The 19,211-nt window shown below is 38.1% G+C and overlaps 1 protein-coding gene across 2 annotated transcripts; it reads right to left on the bottom strand.

The window, feature by feature from the left end:
* Window positions 1-525: 525 nt before the first annotated feature.
* aff3 (ALF transcription elongation factor 3) lies at window positions 526-18,575 on the bottom strand. Of its 2 annotated transcripts, none has more exons than XM_039655965.2 (18): window positions 18,311-18,575; window positions 13,441-13,512; window positions 12,906-12,939; window positions 11,710-11,767; window positions 11,092-11,143; window positions 9,738-9,775; window positions 9,162-9,354; window positions 5,457-7,508; window positions 5,205-5,320; window positions 4,171-4,327; window positions 3,822-3,955; window positions 3,647-3,710; window positions 3,036-3,172; window positions 2,696-2,767; window positions 2,507-2,600; window positions 2,360-2,406; window positions 2,074-2,267; window positions 526-1,885 (listed from the first exon to the last, which is right to left on the bottom strand). In XM_039655965.2, exons 1-18 carry the CDS (start codon window positions 18,377-18,379, stop codon window positions 1,764-1,766), a joined length of 3,705 nt encoding a protein of 1,234 aa, XP_039511899.2. In that variant the 5' UTR covers window positions 18,380-18,575; the 3' UTR covers window positions 526-1,763. The 2 variants fall into 2 exon arrangements, with proteins under 2 accessions (XP_039511899.2, XP_039511901.2); XM_039655967.2 differs by lacking the exon at window positions 18,311-18,575 and adding an exon at window positions 17,259-17,773.
* Between the last annotated feature and the right edge of the window lie 636 nt (window positions 18,576-19,211).

The following is a 19,211-nucleotide window of genomic DNA, read 5'->3' as shown; positions in this document are numbered from 1 at the left end:
AATTACAAATGTAATTTTTTTTAAATATATTATAATTTTATAATTATATTTTCAATAATATGAAACTACATATTTATAAATAAAATAGCTATTTTTGTATCATTATCAGTAGCATTAAACTGTTAAATCTAAAAATCTCTTAACACAATAGTTATATAACTTGACCTAACAATGAACAATACTTTTACAACATTAACACATTTGACTTTTAAAGTTAAAAATGCATTTGAACATTTTTTTTTTTGAATGTGGAAAGGTTAAATATGTAAGGTTACTAAGGAAAGTCGTGTTTTTATTTCCTTGGGTTTTGATAAAATAGTATATAAAATCTTAATGTGCAAAGTATCTGTTTTTTTTTTTTTTTTTTTTTTGTATGCAGGCATGTTCTTTCAAAATAGAATCTTTTTCATTAGAGATATCATGTTATGGACCGCTAAATGACACAATATCACTAATGGATTGCTGTGGTGTGCAATTCATCATCATCATCATTAACGTATGACCAACACCACTACACTCTACAGTAAAAACACTTTAATTACAAAAGTCCTGATTATATTTTTCATTCTTACAGTTTAAACTTTACAAGAATTTCACATTGCCATAAATAGTCTTGCATAGACCGACATGACTTTATGCTGGCTATTGAAAAACAGCACCAAAAGTTTACATGACACATGTAAAAAATTCTGACTTATTGCACAAAGAACTTCATGAAAAAAAATGAAAAAAAAAAAAAAATCACAACCGCAGATCTTAAAGACTTTGTGCATGCATTGAAGTTATGGAAGGCTCATGTAAAAATAGAAGAAAAACAAACAAACTAAAAAACAAGTTTTAATGAACGTTGGATGGATGTAACACCCTGTCATAAAAAAATAATTGTAATCCAGTAAAATCCAGTAAAGAGTTTTCATCATAATTACATACAGAAAAAAAAGAAAAAGAAAGATTTGCTCTAAAAATGTGGCACATTTTGGAAAAGCAGCATTTGATGAAATAGCAGACAATGGTTCCTTGTCAAAACATTCATGTAAGGTTAGCATTTTTAAAGAAGTGCTAAGAATTGAATGACCAAGGCTATTTCAATTGGACCTACAAGTCTTAATTGCAAGAAGAAAACATGATTACATGACATGACATGACACGGTATCCTTGGATATTATGACATTTAATGCTCAGTAGAATGAAGTAACATAGGGATGTTTGCTTCTAAATACAATATGTGACCCTGGACCACAAAACCAGTCACAAGTAGCATGGGTATTTGTGGCAAAAGCTAAGAATATATATATATATATATATATATATATATATATATTTTTTTTTTTTTTGTGTGTGTGTGAAAAATCAGAGAAATATCAATGGACAAGTTTAATTAAAGGCCATTTTCTCAATTGCACCCTCAGATTCCAGATTTTCAAAAAGCTGTATCTCTGCCAAATATTGTCCTATCTTTACAAGCCATACATCAAACTTATTTAATCAGATTTCAGATGATGTATACATCTCAATTTTAAGAAATTGCCCCTATTGACTGGATTTGTGGTCCAGGTCACATAACATGATGCCACATGACTTATCCTTAACCTAAGGCAGACAATATTTGGTCTGGGCCTAATAGCCCCCCCCCCCATATAAAATATATATATAAAAAAACTTGGTCACAGAGTGCAGAAACTTTTAATCGTTTGCTAATTTAGCTTTATAACATTGTTTCCACATCTGATTTGTGGAGTTTGAGAATGTCTCTCTACATGATATTATGATAGATTAGCAGTGATCCGGATCCACTGCAGCCCTTGCCTGGTGTACTGGACGATATGAGCCATACTGCTGTGCAGAGTCAAGGGTCCAGTCAGTGTGTTCAGATAGTTGAAAAATTCTGGTGTGTGTATGAGAAAGAATAATTTAATTGCCATAAGTTAAATTATTACTGAAATTCTCCTTTGTCAACGGTAAATAAATATATAAACATACAGGGGAAAAAAAACAAACAAATAAATCTAAGCTATTAAAATGGGCCCCTGTGAGAAGCATACAGTTTTCCTAAACAATTGCACCAAAACTCACCCTTATTTTCCTTGGCCAGGGTGTCAGCCACCTCCCAGTACTCATAACTGTACAGGACACTGTTGGTGATGTTGAGGTGATTTGCTGCCATCTGGTGGATACGATGGGGAATGCTGATGACACTGCTGGCTGAGCTGCCTGTGTGAGATCCCATTATATTGACAGAACAAATAGAGGCAGGAGGTACTGTTCCCCTGTAGAAGCACAAATACAGATGTACTGACACTCAAAAACAACATAAAGGCTTCTCCAGTGGCTGAGTATATGAATTACAGGCCCAGCTTACTTTCCTGCGTCGTTCCAAAGGGGTTTGTGAGGTCCTTTTGGAGAACTCTAATACAAGCATAGACAGTTACAAGTATTGGTAAATCTTTCAACAGGACAACTTAGTTGTTTTAACAAACTTGATGCATGATAATTGATAATGGCCTACCTTGAAATAGTCAAGCAGGACTTTGGAGTATTTCAGAGCGTGGTCCTTTTTAAGTCTGAACATTTGCCAATAAAGAAGAGCAAGACAGCGGAAACTACAACACAAAATGTGTGTTTTGTAAACAGACTTAAGCGTGATCAAGATTCAGTCAATACAGATAGTTGCAGATCTTTGTAGTGTTGTATTTACCACAGTACAGCCAGCTGTTTGTCTTCTTGGCTGGCTCCAGGGCCTGCATGACTCTTAAGTCTCATAGCATATCTAATCAACACAGAGAACATGCTACATCAATACAAAGCTTCTGACATACATAGGGCCTTTTCTTGCCCTTTCTATTTTGGCATCAATCTTATTAATGTCCATTGACATTACCAAATATAGTTTGCATTTTTTGTGGCTTGTTGATCTGTCACAGCACTAAATCTCATCCACAGCTGATGTAGCAGGTAAACTACAGTCCACAAGGACTGAAATAATGCAGAAGAAAAAAAAAATCAATAGACAGGGTGAAAGAGAAACACTTAAACACCTTATGAGCTCCACGGTTTCAGCATACATGGTGTAGGGAGACTTGGACTCCAGTGGTCCCTCTTCCATGGCTTTACCACACTCCATGAAGGACAAAGCAGCATCCACATAATTCACAGCTTTTCCTAACTTATCCACCTGGAAACAATGATAGAGAGGCAAAAGGGTAATCAAAGCAGTGGATGAATCTGATATAGAGGGTACACACATAAGCCAGGGATTCTCATCCTTGTTTTGGTCTACACGTACTACAATCCTTGAGACCCCAGCTATTTAGAAAAACACTTCCTATACCCTGGAGGATTAACATCCTTATTTGCATATTTGCAATATCTGTCTCATTGATAACATTCTGTCACTGCGTCATTTCACACTGTTGACGTTTGGCACTGAAATACAGGTTTAACACTGCAAAAAAAGTGCAAACCCTGCTAAAGTGCAGGGTTTCATAACCCCAGGTAAAACCCCATTCTAAATTTGAAATGTGTGAAATGTTCCTTTACTGAGGGTCAAAAGAGGGGTTTAAAACAACTATAACGGGGGTTATGCGCAGTGTGAAAAGCCCATAAGAGTCTTGTTTAGTGGCAATGCATGTTCACAATGCTGTCATACCATTGCGTCCGCTCGATGTTTCAACCTCTTGGCCTCATGCATGTAGTACTCAGCATGATGAGAGCTAACACGAGGGGAAGAAAAGAAAGATTAGGTGAGAACTATGGGAAGCTTTTCACCTCATATGGTGCAGAATTGTTAAATGAAACAGAAGCATTAACAGACATGAACTTACACATCACTGATAGGTACCGTTCCTCTGTAGTGAAGAGGAAGGTTTAGGGGAGGAACCCGAGATCCAGAGAGAGGTTGTAGGTGTCCTGACACCCCTACGCACTCCACCTCTACCTTGGGCTGCATCTTCTGGACCTGTTGAGACAAAGGTCCTGTTTCATTTAGTGTATAATACGTTTTCAGATTAGAGTCCTTGATTCTGGGTTCTTTAAAACATCAGTTCTTTTAAAGAAATAAATAATGAGTTAAACGTTATTTGTGAAACTTTAAAATGTTCTACTTTGAAATCAAGCTGTGAGATTTTTTTGTGGAAAAGAAAGATTGTGTTGTGTTAGTGTTATTTTAAGAACCTGTGTTTTCTGTGCTGTTGAATCATTTTTTTCTGGAGGTGTGTGGTACTTCTCTGCATGCTGAGCTTTCACAGAGGGCTTTGAGAGCTCTAATATGTCAGATGGAGGAGACAATGGGGACACTGGCCTTTTGGAGTAAAAGTAATCGTCCTGGCATCTGCATATACAGCAATAAAAAGGATGTCATCAAAAAACCATGAGCTATAGAGTAAAGATAATATTACACCAATTTTTCCCAGTTGGCAAGAATAATAGCAATGAATTTAAAGGAGTAGTTCACTTAAAAAAATAAATAATAATAATAATAATAAAAAAAAAAATGCTGATAATTTACTCACCCCCATGTCATCCAAGATGTCCATGTCATTCTTTCTTCAGTCGAAAAGAAATTAAGGTTTTTGATGAAAACATTCCAGGATTGTTCTCCATATAATGCACTTTACTGGTAACCAAACGGTTCAAGGTCCAAAAGACAGTTTCAGTGCAAACTGCAAAACATTGAGCTTGTAGAACTTAAACTTTTTTTTTTTTTTTAAATGAGCGATCATTTCGCTTGATAAGACCCTTATTCATGTCAGGAATCGTTTAAAGCCCTTTGAACAGTTTGCAGTTTGCACTGAAATTGTCTTTTGGCCTTTGAACTGTTTGGTTACCAGTAAAGTGCATTACATGGAGAAAAATGCTGAAAATTTGTTTTCGATTGAAGAAAGAATGACATGGATATCTTGGATGACATGGGGGTGAGTAAATTATCAGCAAAAGTTTTTTTGAAAGTGAAAAACTTTTTCATATGTTTTTATTTTGTTACGGGGGTTTTCATAATGTCCTTCAATGTGTAATTGTTTGTTGAAATCCCAGTATACTAATATGCAGCACATACAGGTATGTTCTAAATTTCTGAATCAACAAAAACAACACTGGAAAAAAAAATCAAATTTCTTCTTAATAAGTTTGACCTAAACTGTATCTGCAAAGACAAAGGACTGATGAATAAAAGGAAAAAGTTCAAATAAAGTTATTAGGTCTAAATATACCCGTTTTGTTTGTTGTCAGCACAGGTTTCCTCTGTCTCATTATGGACTGACGTTGGAAGTCTATCCGCACGAGAGTGATTTCTCTTATTTTCTCTTTGAGCTTCTCCATTCTCAGCCTACGGCATACGGCAAAATACGCAAAATCTTACATGTATGCAAGAAGACACCTCGCATATTCAACAGAACATGAATTTAAAAATTGCTGAATTGTTTGAATTAATTAAATGTAAAAATGTTTTTTTTCTTCCTCACTTTTCTTTTGCTTCTGCCATCTCCAGGCAGTTGGTCAGAGTGGTGCAGCTGCTTCATTGATGTCTTTTCTTTTGCCTTTCCCAATGACAAAGATAAGGATGAGGACTGTCTCTTAGTAATCTCATCTGCACTAGGGACTCTACCCAGAAGCGAGAGGTTTATCCTCACAACAAGTTTTTTCAGGCCTCGATGTGGGACGGTGGGGGACTTCTCAGATCGTCCGAAAGGAACCAGTGTGTAGAGTTTGTGTCTGCCCCGGACTTGTGTATCTGTCTCAGGGGTGCTTAGGCTCGAGCCGTGGGGGTGAGCACCAGTTCCTGAACCCTGTTTGTCATGCCTCCTCTTTAAAACTGTTGTTTGGGTTGATGTTGAATCTGCAGGGACTTTGGTAACGTTCCGGGGTGGACTGGATTCAGAGTCTGATTCAGAGGAAGACGATGAGGATGATGAGGAAGAGGAAGATGATGGACGAGTGGGCTTGACGACAGGAGTAGGCGAAGGCGGAGAGAGTGGAGGAGAAGGGCTAGAGTCTATCACATGAGGATGTGAGGAAATGTCGTCGTTGCTCCACCTTCTCTTCTTCCTCCTCTGCTCCTCAAGGTTAAGTCCGTTGCATCCCTGTTGAGCGTGATGCTGGCTGTTGGTATGAGGTCTTTGCTTGGGCTGCACCGCCTCCCATTCAGCTTTCTGCTCCCTCCTCTTTGTCCGTTTCCTTTCTCTTTCCCCTTCTTCAGTTCTCCTATCTTCCTCGTCTTCCTCTTCCTCAGAACTCCAAACCCAGCGGCGCCTTATTACCTGCTCTTCCGCCAGTATTCTTTGTCTCTGCTCCTTGCCAGTTGGCACCAGGGTCACTCCCTGGGCCTTACCTCGGCTGTCCACTTCCCTCTCTCTCTCTTTAGGCTTTGGCTTTTTTTGGGAGTGCCCAGTTCTGGGCACTGGGGTATCTCCTAGTTTGACCCTGGGCTTTGGGCTGGAACGCAGTTGGGTAGTTTGTTTAGATCTGGTTTGCTTGGTATCTGGTAAAGATTTAGTCTTAGAGCTGTGACTAGATTGATTGTTGACTTCGATTTGGGCCGAGTCCCTGGACTTTGATGAAGGACCACAGTCTGACCTCTTTAAAGTATTGAAATAAGATGAATGGCCCGATTTGGAGGTTGAACTCTGGTTTGATGCTCCTGTAGGTTCATTGTTTCTGTGATTATGTTCAATACTATGGTCAGTTGTAGATGAGTGCCTGGCTTTGGGTTTTGGGCTAATGTGTGGTCTTTTCTTCAATGAATGCTTTGTAATTGAGTTTGAAGGCGAGTTAAACCTTTGCTTGCTTGTGGATTCAGAGTTTTTGGATTCAGGCTTGTGTGACTTTTCTGTTAAGCTGTGTTTGGAATGATGGGGTTGTTGGGGAGCACCAGGTCTAGAGTCTTTGGATCGAGAGTCTTTGGATCGAGAGTCTCTGGATTGAGAGTCTGTGGATTGAGAGTCTTTGGGTCTAATTTCCTTTCTCTGGTTGGAGCTATGGTCTGGAGGCACCCATGACCTGACTTTGGGACGATGTGTTGGATTTGAGGCAACTGTTGGATGTGCAATATCCCTGGGACTTTCCTGTTGATGTGATTGTACTTGAGGATATGTACCTTGGATAAGTACTGTGGTGGATGAGAAATTTGGACTGGGGCATCTGGGAGGGTGCGGAAATAAAGGGCTTGGACTTCGACTCCCTCGGAGGCTGTCTCCTGGACTTGAGCACACACTTGGCACTGGGCTTGGCACAAGGCTAATTCCTGGACTGGGGCATGGACTGTATTCTGGGCTGGGACGAGGACTGTTTCTGGGGCTGTAGTCAAATTTTGGACTTGGGACCGGACTTTCACAAGGACTATAATTTGACTCAGAATCTCTACCCCAGTATCTTCCAGGTGATGGTCCTCGGCCACAGTCAGATTTTGCACTCTGTCGCTGTCCCCCTCCTGGGTCGTGGTCAATTGACTGATGATTTTTAGGAACTTTCTCAAGCCACCTGTCCAGTTGCCACTGTGTGGATGGTGGACTCTCTGTCTGGACAGGACAAAGAAATGACATGAGTTAAATAAAATAAATATCAAGACATGACAAAAAATATTTTGTATTGTAAATATTACCCTAAATATGAATCTGATCAAACAATGTGACAATATAAGTAGAATAACCTAGATTACAAATTATGATTATAAGTGCATCCACTCTTTACCACAAACTCTTGACCACTGAGGTTGACAACAGTATAAACGTAACTATATTTCAGAACCTCTTTAACAATGAGAAATTGATGTATGTAGCAGACAAAAAAAAAAAGGCAATCGGAAATGATTAGAATAAATGCATATGAAACATGAGTATTTATGTAAACTAAACAAGCCGGTGTCGGTGGGAGAGAGAGAAAAAGAAAAACAGGGGGTGAGAGGGTCAGCGAGAAAGAGAAAGAGGGCAGAAACATTGTGGAGATTCCTTAAACACTAAAAAAACCTTTCTTTCAATTTCACCCTATATTCACACTATAACAATGCCTGTTCAGTTCACTACTTACACTAATTACAATGCAGAAGGCTGAAGAAAAAAAAGCTGCTTTAAAATAAAAATACTCTATGACAACAGAATACCACTATAGAGTAATAAAGTGAGTAAACTATTGACTTTACAAAACATTTGAACTAATGCCACAAAACTAAGCAAATACTCACTTGATAGCACACTTAAGCTCCAGGGTAGACTGTGCTTTCTCTTCTTGCCTCCAGTAGCTGACCAGAGTTAATTTAAACTTTTACTCCTCCACTCAAACATTCCCCCTTCCCCTCTCTCTCTCTCTCTCTCTCTTTCCAGCAAAGACACTGCATCTCTTGTGCCCTTTTCCCACTGCCCCTCCCCTCAACCCCCTCTACCTGGAACCGTGTGGCGTTTCCAAGCCGTCCTCCTCAGAGACAGTACATGACTACACGTAGATGAAAAACACATGGTGTTCCCTCCTCCCTTCTCCACAGGTTCCAAATAGATGGCATGTTCAGTAATAGAGCCAGCTGTGTCACACAGACACCTTCATTCATATGGTGGTGTAGCCCTATGCTACTGGAGTATTTAATCCCTCTTTCTGACTAAAAAAATTAAGACCACATAATTTTTTTTTTTTTTCAAATGTAGCAGTTATAAGCTTAGGATTTTCTCACTTGTGCTGTTTTAAAGGGAAAATTTACACAAAAAATAAATATTCTGACATTAATTACTCACCCACATGTTGTTGTAAACTTTAATTCTTCTGTGGAACAGAAAAGAATAATTTTTTTTAAAGTGTTTTTTGTTTGTTTGTTTTCCCACATAATGAAAGTCAGTGGGGTCCATTGTTGTTTTGTACAGTCATGCAGGTTCGGAACGCCATGAGGGTGAGTAATGACATGACAGAATTTTCTTTGCTTTTTTGGGGTAAACTATCCCTTTAAGTTCTGCTTTATGTGATGAAATCAAGGGTGACATGTAAAACTTCATATCTAGTTAGTCATCTGGGGCGCCACATGTTGACATGACACCCAGATTCTAAAGTCTCAGTGGCCGCCCCTCCACATTCCTCTCTCCAACCCCCACCATCCCTTTCTACCTCATCTGCTAAAAACAACTGGAAAACTGAGAGAGTGAGGCACTGAAAAATAGTAGATTGCATGCCAAAAAAATGTGTTAGTGTACCTCTGTGCTGCAGTTTAGGGTCCGCTGTTGGGTCGGTGTCCCGCACCGGGCGGGCGTTCCTGGGCTTGGGCTACGTGATCGTTGGCTGCTGCTTTCCCACTCACTGGAGAGGTTTGATCCTGAAGACCCTGAGCTAGAATGTCTCACCCTTCCAACATGTGTGTGTGTGCGGTGCTGCTGCTGGCCTGACAAGCTGTCAGTCAATACATGCACACAATGGATGGGGATTGAGAAGTGCACGCACATTTATTAGGCCACACACTCAGATGCATTTACGTACAACAAGCTTGAAAATCAAGTTCAGTGAAATTCCAAATTCCCAAAAAGTATGCAGACTAAACCCTGCCAAAATGCTTGTCCTACAAGTGGTGTGTATATTTGGAGGTTGAACATATTGAAAGGCCAAAAGAAACAGAGGCTGGTCTATCGTACAGCTGTCACATTCCACATATTCTGACCTCTTCAATATGTAATACACACATACTAACACATACAGAGATAAACACGGGCACATAATGAGACTTGGTACAGCTACAAACACATAAAGCAGACAAAACATCACAAGCACACACTTACCGGTCATTATCGGCCCAGGAAGTTGTTTGCTCACTTCCCTGTTTAACAGTTAAGAATAAACGAGAGAGCTTTTTAGCTAGGAATCTTCAAATTCATGGTCACTACTAGCATCTTGACCAAAGCAAATGCCACAGTCCTGCAGTAATGCCAGAAAGGTCAAGAGTCTGGTGTATCTTATGACTCATAATAGACTGTTATGACTCATAAACCTGTAGTCCCGGGTAGAGACAGAGAATGAGATACACTCACATAAGGAGCTGGTGTTGTAGGCTAAAAGTCAACTGAGTCAAGCATTTTTCTCAAGGAGGCAAGCAGGTTGCTTCCTAACAATTTGTGTAACATGACATGAGGCCATAATTTGTTTAAAATAACTTGTTTGGGGGTTATGCGCAACAAACTTCCATTTTCTGTAAGCATCACTTCCGGTTCAGGTCCTTTGTACTGTATGTGCTCAGTTAAATATAAAGCTGTTTTAATGAAGATGTCGTCAAAGGAGCTACCAAAGATGAGCATAACCAATGTCTAAAAGATCTAAAAGCTTTTATTTTTCTTCTTCTCACTAGCATTCGGATATTAAAATTGAATAAAGAGCCAACAATTAAAATAACTGCAAGTTTAGCTGATTTCCTTAAAAGTGCATACATATAGCTGTTCATTCATACTGCTGTTAAAACTTTCGGATATAATGAGACCTGTTTACCTGTTGTTCATGTGACATTCGACATAAAGCCTATTGGAGTGAATGTGAGGGAGGAGAAGCTATATAGTGTAGCACTGCATTCAGCATTGATAATAAGAAATGTTTCTTGAGCAGCAAATCAGCATATTAGAATGATTTCTGAAGGATCATGTCATATTGAAGACAGGAGTAATGATGCTGAAAATTCAGCATTGCCATCACAGGAATATTTTACATTTTAAAATGTATTAAAATAGAAAAGAGTTATTTAAAATTGTAATATGTTTTTGATCATACAAATGCAGCCATAAAGCAAGCATGAGACTTTTTTCAAAATCATTAAGAAAATGAATAAGAAATATTTTTTTTATAATAAATAGTAATAATAATAATAAGTAGTATGTTAATATAAACATAAAAGCTTATTATAGAATTAGCCAAATACTTTTAAAATAAAAAAGAGGACTTTGCCTTATTGAGCACTCCACAGATGTCAATGGCAATGTTAGTATTGATCCAGTGCTCACTGTGTGTGAATGCATTTCGTGATGAATGAACAAATGAGCTAGACTGTGTTCAAAGCTAACAGTTACCACTAGCAGTGCAATAATGAGAATAATAAATGTTATCTCATTTTTAAGCCGATTCCTTGAACAATCTTAATAGACGCCCTACCTCGTCCTTGTCATCTTCGTCACTGCTGAGTTTCAGGTCATCAGCGAGCATGCTGGGACGGGAAAGGGAGAGTCGAACATGAGAGAATGTCACACTCACTTGACAGAGAGACTTATTCATTCTGCCAATCTGTAGAACATCTGTGTGTGTGCTAAATGTGTGAGTTTGCCTTGAACAGTTTAACCATATGAGATTGTATCACATTACAAGTTTTAAAGAAAGTAGTCATAAACACTGCACTCTAATGTTGAACAGTGATATTAATTGATGGTAGTTTGCTTCAGGGCTCTCTCCGACTGTGTTAACCTGCTCTGTAATTAGATACTAACTCAGTAAAGTTTATGAGGTCAGTTACGTTGGTATGGTGGTTAAAGACAGCAGAGATATTACACTGGCCTAACACTCCACATGACACTGGTTTTAAACAGCAGTTGGTCCAAAGTAGTTAAATTCCAGGAAGCCCAAAACATTTTTTACATGCTAATATGTACAGACATTCAACACTGAATTTGGTAAAGTCAATGGTTTATTATGTAATAAAGTTCAAAGGAAGCAGTTCAGGCACAACCTGGTGCTTGGTTACCATAGGACAAATCGGGTGCTGTGCACTGCACTTACGATTTATGAGGGGCCACGAGTGGACGTGAGGGCATCCTCATAGAGACACCATCCCTCACTGAGAGAGCCACAGGGAGAGAAATACATCAGCGTTATGGAGCAGAATTTAAAAACACTACTATATTAGTACATGTAGCTGTGAACCATGTATGAACAATGTATGAAGCAGTTAATGATAAGCAAATGTCTTATTGCACATATACACATAAGGAATGCACAATATATTGGTACCATATCGGTTTGATTAATCGATATTGCATAAATATTTGTTAATATTGGACATTTAACTTTGAATGTACATTATTATTTAAATTTTGGGGTAAATAAGATAAAAAAAAAGTGAAGTTAGTTTCATTCAACAAGGACACAAATTGATCAAAAGTGACATTTATAAAGTTACACATTTATTATAAATGTATTTATTATAAATTTGTATTTAAAATAAATGCTGTTCTTTTGAGCTTTATACTCATAAAACAATCCTGATTTTTTTTTTTATCATATTAAAACATTAAGCTGCAAACAAACTGTTTTCAACACGAATAATAAATGTTTCTTGAGCAGCAAATCATCATATTAGATTGATTTCTGAAGGATCATGTGACACTGAAGACTGGAGTAATGATGCTGAAAATTCAGCTTTGCCATCACAGGAATAGATTACATTTTAAAATGTATTACAATAGAAACGGGTCATTTTAAATTGTAATATTTCCCAATATTACTGTTTTTTCTTCATCAAACAAATGTAGCTTGATGAGCATAAGAGACTTCTTTCAAAATGATTTTAAAAACATAAAAAATCCTACCAATCCCAAACATTTAAATGGCAGTGTACATTTCCCCTATTTTTACGTCGTCTCATAAAAAGTTAATCTTCAAAACACTAATAATTTACCATTGTTAAAATGTAATCTTTAGTTAATCCCAAAAAACATCCATTTTTATTGTGTTGTGATATTGTGTTGTAAATCCACTTTTAGCATTCAAAATGATTGAATTTAGTTTTTAGTATTTTTTGTTTACACAAAATAATAAATCATTTTATTACCAGTCAATTAACAGTTATCGTTTAGCTGTTAACATGAAAAAAGCTTATCGGTATAAATCCAATAATAATATCGGTGCATCCCTAATATCAATAAAAAAGACATATCTAAAATAGAGCATTTTGCACATCAATGTAGCATGTTTACCATGTCTGTGTCGTGAACTGGGCAGTTTTCCCTCCTGAGACAGATAAACAGAAAAAAAAAATAATTAGTCAAATCAACACATAGCCTACAAATCTAGCATCTTGTCAAGAAACAGAGGGGTGAATTCACTGAACAGTTACTAAACTCTAAGAAACATTCGCCAAACCCTGTACCTTATTCAATATTCGAATTCCAGTTTAACCAGGTGTTGTTATGTTCAGGTGCACTTTTGGCATTATAAACAAGTCGACTCTGGGTTGTAGAGGTGAAGAGAAGCTGTACAGTCCCTAGAACTGGCCTGCATTGTGCTAGGAGCATTGTTAGCTGATTTGCATAATTGCTCTAGTGACTCTGGTGCTAAAACAACACAAATTTATGAGTTTATGAGTGTGCAAATAAACAATGGAAGTGTAATACCCTGCAGGGAATTTAATGAGGAGAAAAAAAGAGATACATCTACAGAGACAGAGCAGAGGTTGTGCCTTTGGTGAATTGATCACACTTTCCTGCAGTCTGTAATAAACCATGTGTGTACCTTTGAGTGTGAGTACAGCAAATTGCTCCCTTCCCCTGTGGGCTGCTGGTAAGGCCAGGACTGGGTCATGTCCTATGGAGAGATGAGAAGTCAAAATGACTTAAAAGTTTGGAAAGTGGAAGGTTGGAAGTTTCAGGATTATTATATTTTTTTACTTATAAGGTGCATCTTTGATTGGAACTTTGGCACCATTGAATTCCATAGTATTTTTTTTTTTATATACTGGAGTATCCCTTTAAAAATTTAGCCACTTACTCTGTTTACTTCCAAATCGCTATGGCTTTTGGACCACCTTAGTCATTTTGTACCACCTTATTGGCGCAGATTCATTTCGGCATTAATTATATTGGCATATAAATGCATTAATCAGAGACTGAGGACTGCCACTTACTTCCATAGTATGGTCCATCAACTGTTTGGTTTCCAACATTTTTCAAAATATTTTCTTTTGTGTTTGGCAGAAGAAAGAAACTCATGCAGGTTTGAAACAACTTGAGGGTGAGTAAATGATTTTTAGGTGAACTATCCATTTATCCACAAGTGCTAAAGGAGCTGTATGCAAGATTGTGGCCAAAACTGGTACTGCAATCACTTTCATATTAGGGTGTATCCCCGCCTTCCCCCATGACTCGAGGTTGCCAGATATGCTGCAGGTTCCAGCAGGAATGTAGGCTGCTACAAGAAGCTTCCAATTGCAAGTGACGAGTCCTACACAGTTCGTTTTTTTCTGTTAATTATTTATTTCGGACTTTGTAACAAAGTATTTCAGATTCATATCGATTTTTTGGGGGGTTCGCAACATTAGAATTTTTTTTATCTGATTCCGACACGTTTGTATCTGCAGCTGTGGTAATAAGAGCTGTCAACCCGAACGCCGCAACACTACTAAGTCCGTGATTAGATCGGTGAAGGGTGATGCATCAAAACAAACACAACTTGACAACATCAACATCAGTCAAGCTCCTTTAAACAGGTAAAGTGCAGCACATTTCAAGTCACAAGAAACAACAATGGTATTTCACTTTCAAACTATTAGGATAAACTCCACCAGGTCTTCACTGTAGAACATCATCATATTGTAAATATTCAACTGAACAAGAGGATATTTTTAGAAAACATACATTATACACATCAATAGTTCCTCCTGGCCTGTAGCAATATTTCAAAAACACACTCCTCCCTCCAGAGCACAACTCTTCCACCTCTCCACTCCTTCACCTGCTTCATGATCTCTCTCGCCACCATCAGTCACTAAGGACTCGTCTCTCCGCCAACAACAAGGCTTCCCAGGTGAACCTGAAACTGCTCTCTCTCTCTCTCTCTTCGCATGTCTATTTAAAAGCTTTAAAACAACCAGAACCACCAGTACAGCACATTTGTAATAAAACAACTCACCCCCTTTTCACATTGATTTTTTCCTTCATTAAAATATCACGCATAAATGAATAGCCCTTTTTAGAGATATTTAAAATAATACAATCAATTGGATTAAAGTTTGATTAAATCAGCAGCTTAATAAAAGCTGGTTTTACATGGAGCTGGGATGGCTCATGGGTGCAACCACATTAAGACCACATGATTTATATTATTTCAGGAACTCCCATGTTATTGGCCATTTTCTGTTGTGGAATATTTAATCACAGCAGACTATGAATTTGACATTTTTACAGCTGAAACAGTAGGACAAAACTGACAACAGGCTTAAGCACATACACTCATGCTTGCAAAGACACCTGTTGTGCTCTTTCTAAAAATACCTATGACCACAACACCAGTCCTGGGAAGACTTGCACATCATGTGCTCGTTCACCAACACAGAATTGAGACTAATGGTAACAGAACAACGTGAGAAATGCAGCACTACACTGACTACTGAGATAATTACACACATAAAGTTTAGCACAATGCACAAATGCAGGGCGATTGCTTATCGAAACATTGATACTGAAGTCCTCATTTACATTTAACAAAATTTCAACACATGCAAAAACTGAGGGAAAGGGTGAAGTGGACACACAAACAGCAATAGACTTAATAATTGATCATGAGACATCAATAAGAAAACATGCATGTAGCCTCAAAGTGTATGTACTCTTTCTCTCAATGGAAACCTGGTTAACAAACAAACACATATAAATACAAGATATATAAGAAACATAAGATTTCTTGAGTATAATTTAATTGTAATATACATAACTGTATGTTTTCATCACAATCAGAAGAACTGACTTGAATCACAGATATGAATCTGTACAATCTGCACAAGTATTTTCCCTCCAAAAAAAAAACAAAATAACACAGATGCATTATTATTGTTCATTTTGATAGTACCTAAATTACTTGAACCTAAAAATTATAGTAATGCAATAATACTCTTACTAATTCAGTAAATGATCAAGCGGTGTCATTTAGTATGCCAAACAAGAGATAAACTGCAAATATTTTTGTAGACAGACAATTCAGCTGAATTACACTCAACTTACCAAGATGCCACCAACCTTTTTTAGATCACCATATGAAGTTCCCATGCTAATGTACATCTAATGTTACACCTCGGGTGTGCATTATTTTAGTTAATTATTACCACACCTAAAAAAATGTTCAGATGTTTTATTTCAAGACATTTGTCAGGTCTTTGTCCTTAAAATGTTCTTGGGTGTAGGATTTATATGATCCCAAACCTCCGTTGCTAATTCTAAAACGTAATTTTAGAGGAGACTCGAGCCACTGATAGCAGTCTAATGCCGTTATTAATGCAGTTAGAGAGAAAGAGAGAGAGAGAGAGAGAGAGAGAGAGAGAGAGAGAGAGAGAGAGAGAGAGAGAGAGAGAGAGAGAGAGAGAGAGAGAGAGAGAGAGAGAATCAAGCATGGATGAATTACCCGAGTCTGTGTGTCTCTCAACAGTGTTCAGCAGCAGCGTCTCTACTAATAACGCAACTGTAAGTTTATCAGCTGCAACAACAGAGCCGTTATAACATTGCTAGTGAGAAATGCCATGTAGCTTTTATGTTGTAAAACTATTTTACAAATAAAATCATTAGAGCAGCGCTGACAACACGTTTCTGTGCAAGTTTGTATCCACACTGTATGTGCGCGAGTTTAAGTGAGAGAGCAGGATAGAGTAGCCTACGAGCTGTCCAAAGTCCAATTTTCAGGCACAAAACATAGAAATAATTATTCCTACAGAGTTATTTCTATCCTATTGGTTACTATATGTATTTGCTTGGTCAGTGTTATTGTAGGTTTGGCTCTTTTGCTGTTATAGGCAGTAAAAACCTTTGAAATAACTGAAATCATTTGGCGAAATGATATGTGGTCAAGACTTGCATGGAACTACTTTAGCCATGTGTTTCCCTGAGGATAATTGCACACCTTAGAACGTTGGACAACCCCCCCCCCCCCCCCCCCCCCCGCAAATTAATAATTAATTTGTGATTAATTATTACTCATAAATTGCTGCTGAATAAATGCTGCACAGCTGACATCTGCATATCTGCAGGCAATTGCCATTGCGGTTGCCTGCTGCGCACATGCACTTGTCTGAACTGAAGTGTCCTCAAAAGCTCTCAGTGTAGGGGCTGAGTCACACACAGCTGTAGGAAATTGTTATGTATATTTTGATGATCCCTTACTTTTTGCTTTATTATAAGCCTTCTCCACGGCACCTGTTTCATTACTCTCAGAATGACTGTGAATGAGTCATCTGTGAAGCCCGTGTGTTTGCATAATGATAAGTGCAGCAGTGAATGAGTGTGCCTGCGTAAGAGAGAGACATTCCCAAAGTTCAGCAGCTTAACAGTGTATTTAACCTTACTCACTTAGTATGCTACTGGTCTTCTTTGCGCCCTCTGCTCAGACTGATCTTCGACTCTCTTCTCCCAGGATGTTTGTTTTTTAACTAACGTTACTATTCTCACATCTCCGTCAATAGCCTAAATATTAGTACAATTTCTAGTCAGACAGAAGGCAAAATCCCCTCGATGCCACCGGGTCTCTGTGGAGAAGTCCAAACTGAGATATAAGGCGAAGAGATAAACATGATGTAACAAGAGGAGAGGCAGGTGATGATTGCCTTGATAGGCAGAGTGAAGCTCTCCAGACTCGTGACAGAAGAGGAAGTAGTTTTTTAAATTTTGAATTTGAATGTTTTGTACCACCTAATCAACGCGGAGCTCCCCACACAGCAAAACCGAAAACACCAAGATGCGCTCAAAGGTATTCACACCGGAAAACAGTTCAACTGACAAAACCATAGAGCATCACATCTCAGAAGTTATGTCTGTGTAATTTCAGGCTAGAGACATGACAGCGCAAGATTCTTCAAATGTTTTTTTCATTGTTCCTTATTAAGCACTACACCTAACTTAAATATAAAACATTTAGCCTGTACGACCACAAAAGTTAAACAGGTCGCCTTTTTTTTTTTTTTTTTTTTTTTTACCAAACGTTAAAAAGAAGCTCGCGATGAAAAATCGTGTCCATCTGAGGAGGTAACCATAGTAACAGTACGCGGCTACTCCTGAGGAGCATCGGGCGAAACATTGACAGACATAAACACAGCCATTATTCACACCACTTAACGTTACCTAGGCTATATTCACATATAACATATACAACACAACAAGGGCTTTGTTTTGTTATAAAAGTTTAAAGTTAGTTGACGTTTGGCGAAGGAAAAAAAGGTTTCGCGAGACTATATCATGTTTTCTACAGATTAATACTAATAATAATTATAATAATACTAATATAAACCGCATTCAATATAAATCAAAAATTCTACCAAAATTTCTTCATTAAATTGGCTAGTCATGTTTTTGTTTTTCTACCTGAAAACAAAATAACTAAAAGCATAGTTTAATTTGAAACAAACCTGTGATGCGTGCTGAAGCATGAAACAAACACCTGCAAGTTTTCCCTTACTTCCATAAGTGGTAGGCATGTTGAGGTCGATTGTTTAATTGTGCATTTTGGTAGCTCCAGAAGCGCAGCACTGCGCACCGCACGATCGTCAACAGGTCACGCATCAGAGGCACGGTCGGTTGTGTGGAAGCACGCGAAGGGCGGAGGCTGATGTACAGACGTTGTTCTCGGCGTTCTCACCTAAACATCGCGTCAGAGCCCTATGACGGCGATCAACGAAGGAAGATGCTCGTTCAGACACTCCTGCATAAGCAAGAAGGGAGGAGGGAAACAGTCACCGAGAAGCTGAAGCATAAAATTCCCCTGGGAGTACAAATAAACCAAGCAAAAATATTTTCTATCTATCTATCTATCTATCTATCTATCTATCTATCTATCTATCTATCTATCTATCTATCTATCTATCTATCTATCTATCTATCTATCTATCTATCTATCTATCTCACCATGCACACTCCCAGAGTTGTACATCTAACCCCCCCCCCCCCCCCCCCCCCCACCACCACCACCACCGAAAAGAATATGAATACATTAAGCATACAATTTATGGTGATGCTTAGGTAGACACACTTATGTGAAACAGGGGACTAAGAATCCCCCTTACACCTTATAGGCATCTTATTTGTTGTATTCCAAAAAAGGTTGTATTCAGGGTTTTTTTTTGTCAGACATCTAAAAAAATTTGGCTGCTAAATTTAAAAAAAAGGATACAAAATATGACTGGTGCTTGTCAAAAATCACCGCCGCAATGCCATGGGCTGTTAGGTGGTGATTTCTGCCTTAATATATTGTTTATATTGGCTGTATGAGATAAAGATAGCTCTGACCTCTCAGTCATCACTCTCATGAAG

The sequence above is a fragment of the Pimephales promelas genome, chromosome 7 (assembly GCF_988280905.1).
Source record: "Pimephales promelas chromosome 7, fPimPro1.hap1.1, whole genome shotgun sequence".
NCBI lineage: Eukaryota > Metazoa > Chordata > Actinopteri > Cypriniformes > Leuciscidae > Pimephales > Pimephales promelas.
The sequence above is the reverse complement of the archived record's forward strand: the minus strand, read 5'-3'. Positions and strand labels throughout refer to the sequence as shown.

What these genes read in the sequence shown, in the direction of transcription:
- aff3 (XM_039655965.2), bottom strand. Translation starts at nt 18,379, where the DNA reads ATGCCTACCACTTATGGAAGTAAGGGAAAACTTGCAGGTGTTTGTTTC. An exon ending in ACGGTACCTATCAGTGATGT is followed by an intron (nt 3,711 to 3,821) that starts GTAAGTTCATGT and finishes CCCTCGTGTTAG; the next exon opens with CTCTCATCATGCTGAGTACT. An exon ending in CTTTGGAACGACGCAGGAAA is followed by an intron (nt 2,268 to 2,359) that starts GTAAGCTGGGCC and finishes GTGCTTCTACAG; the next exon opens with GGGAACAGTACCTCCTGCCT.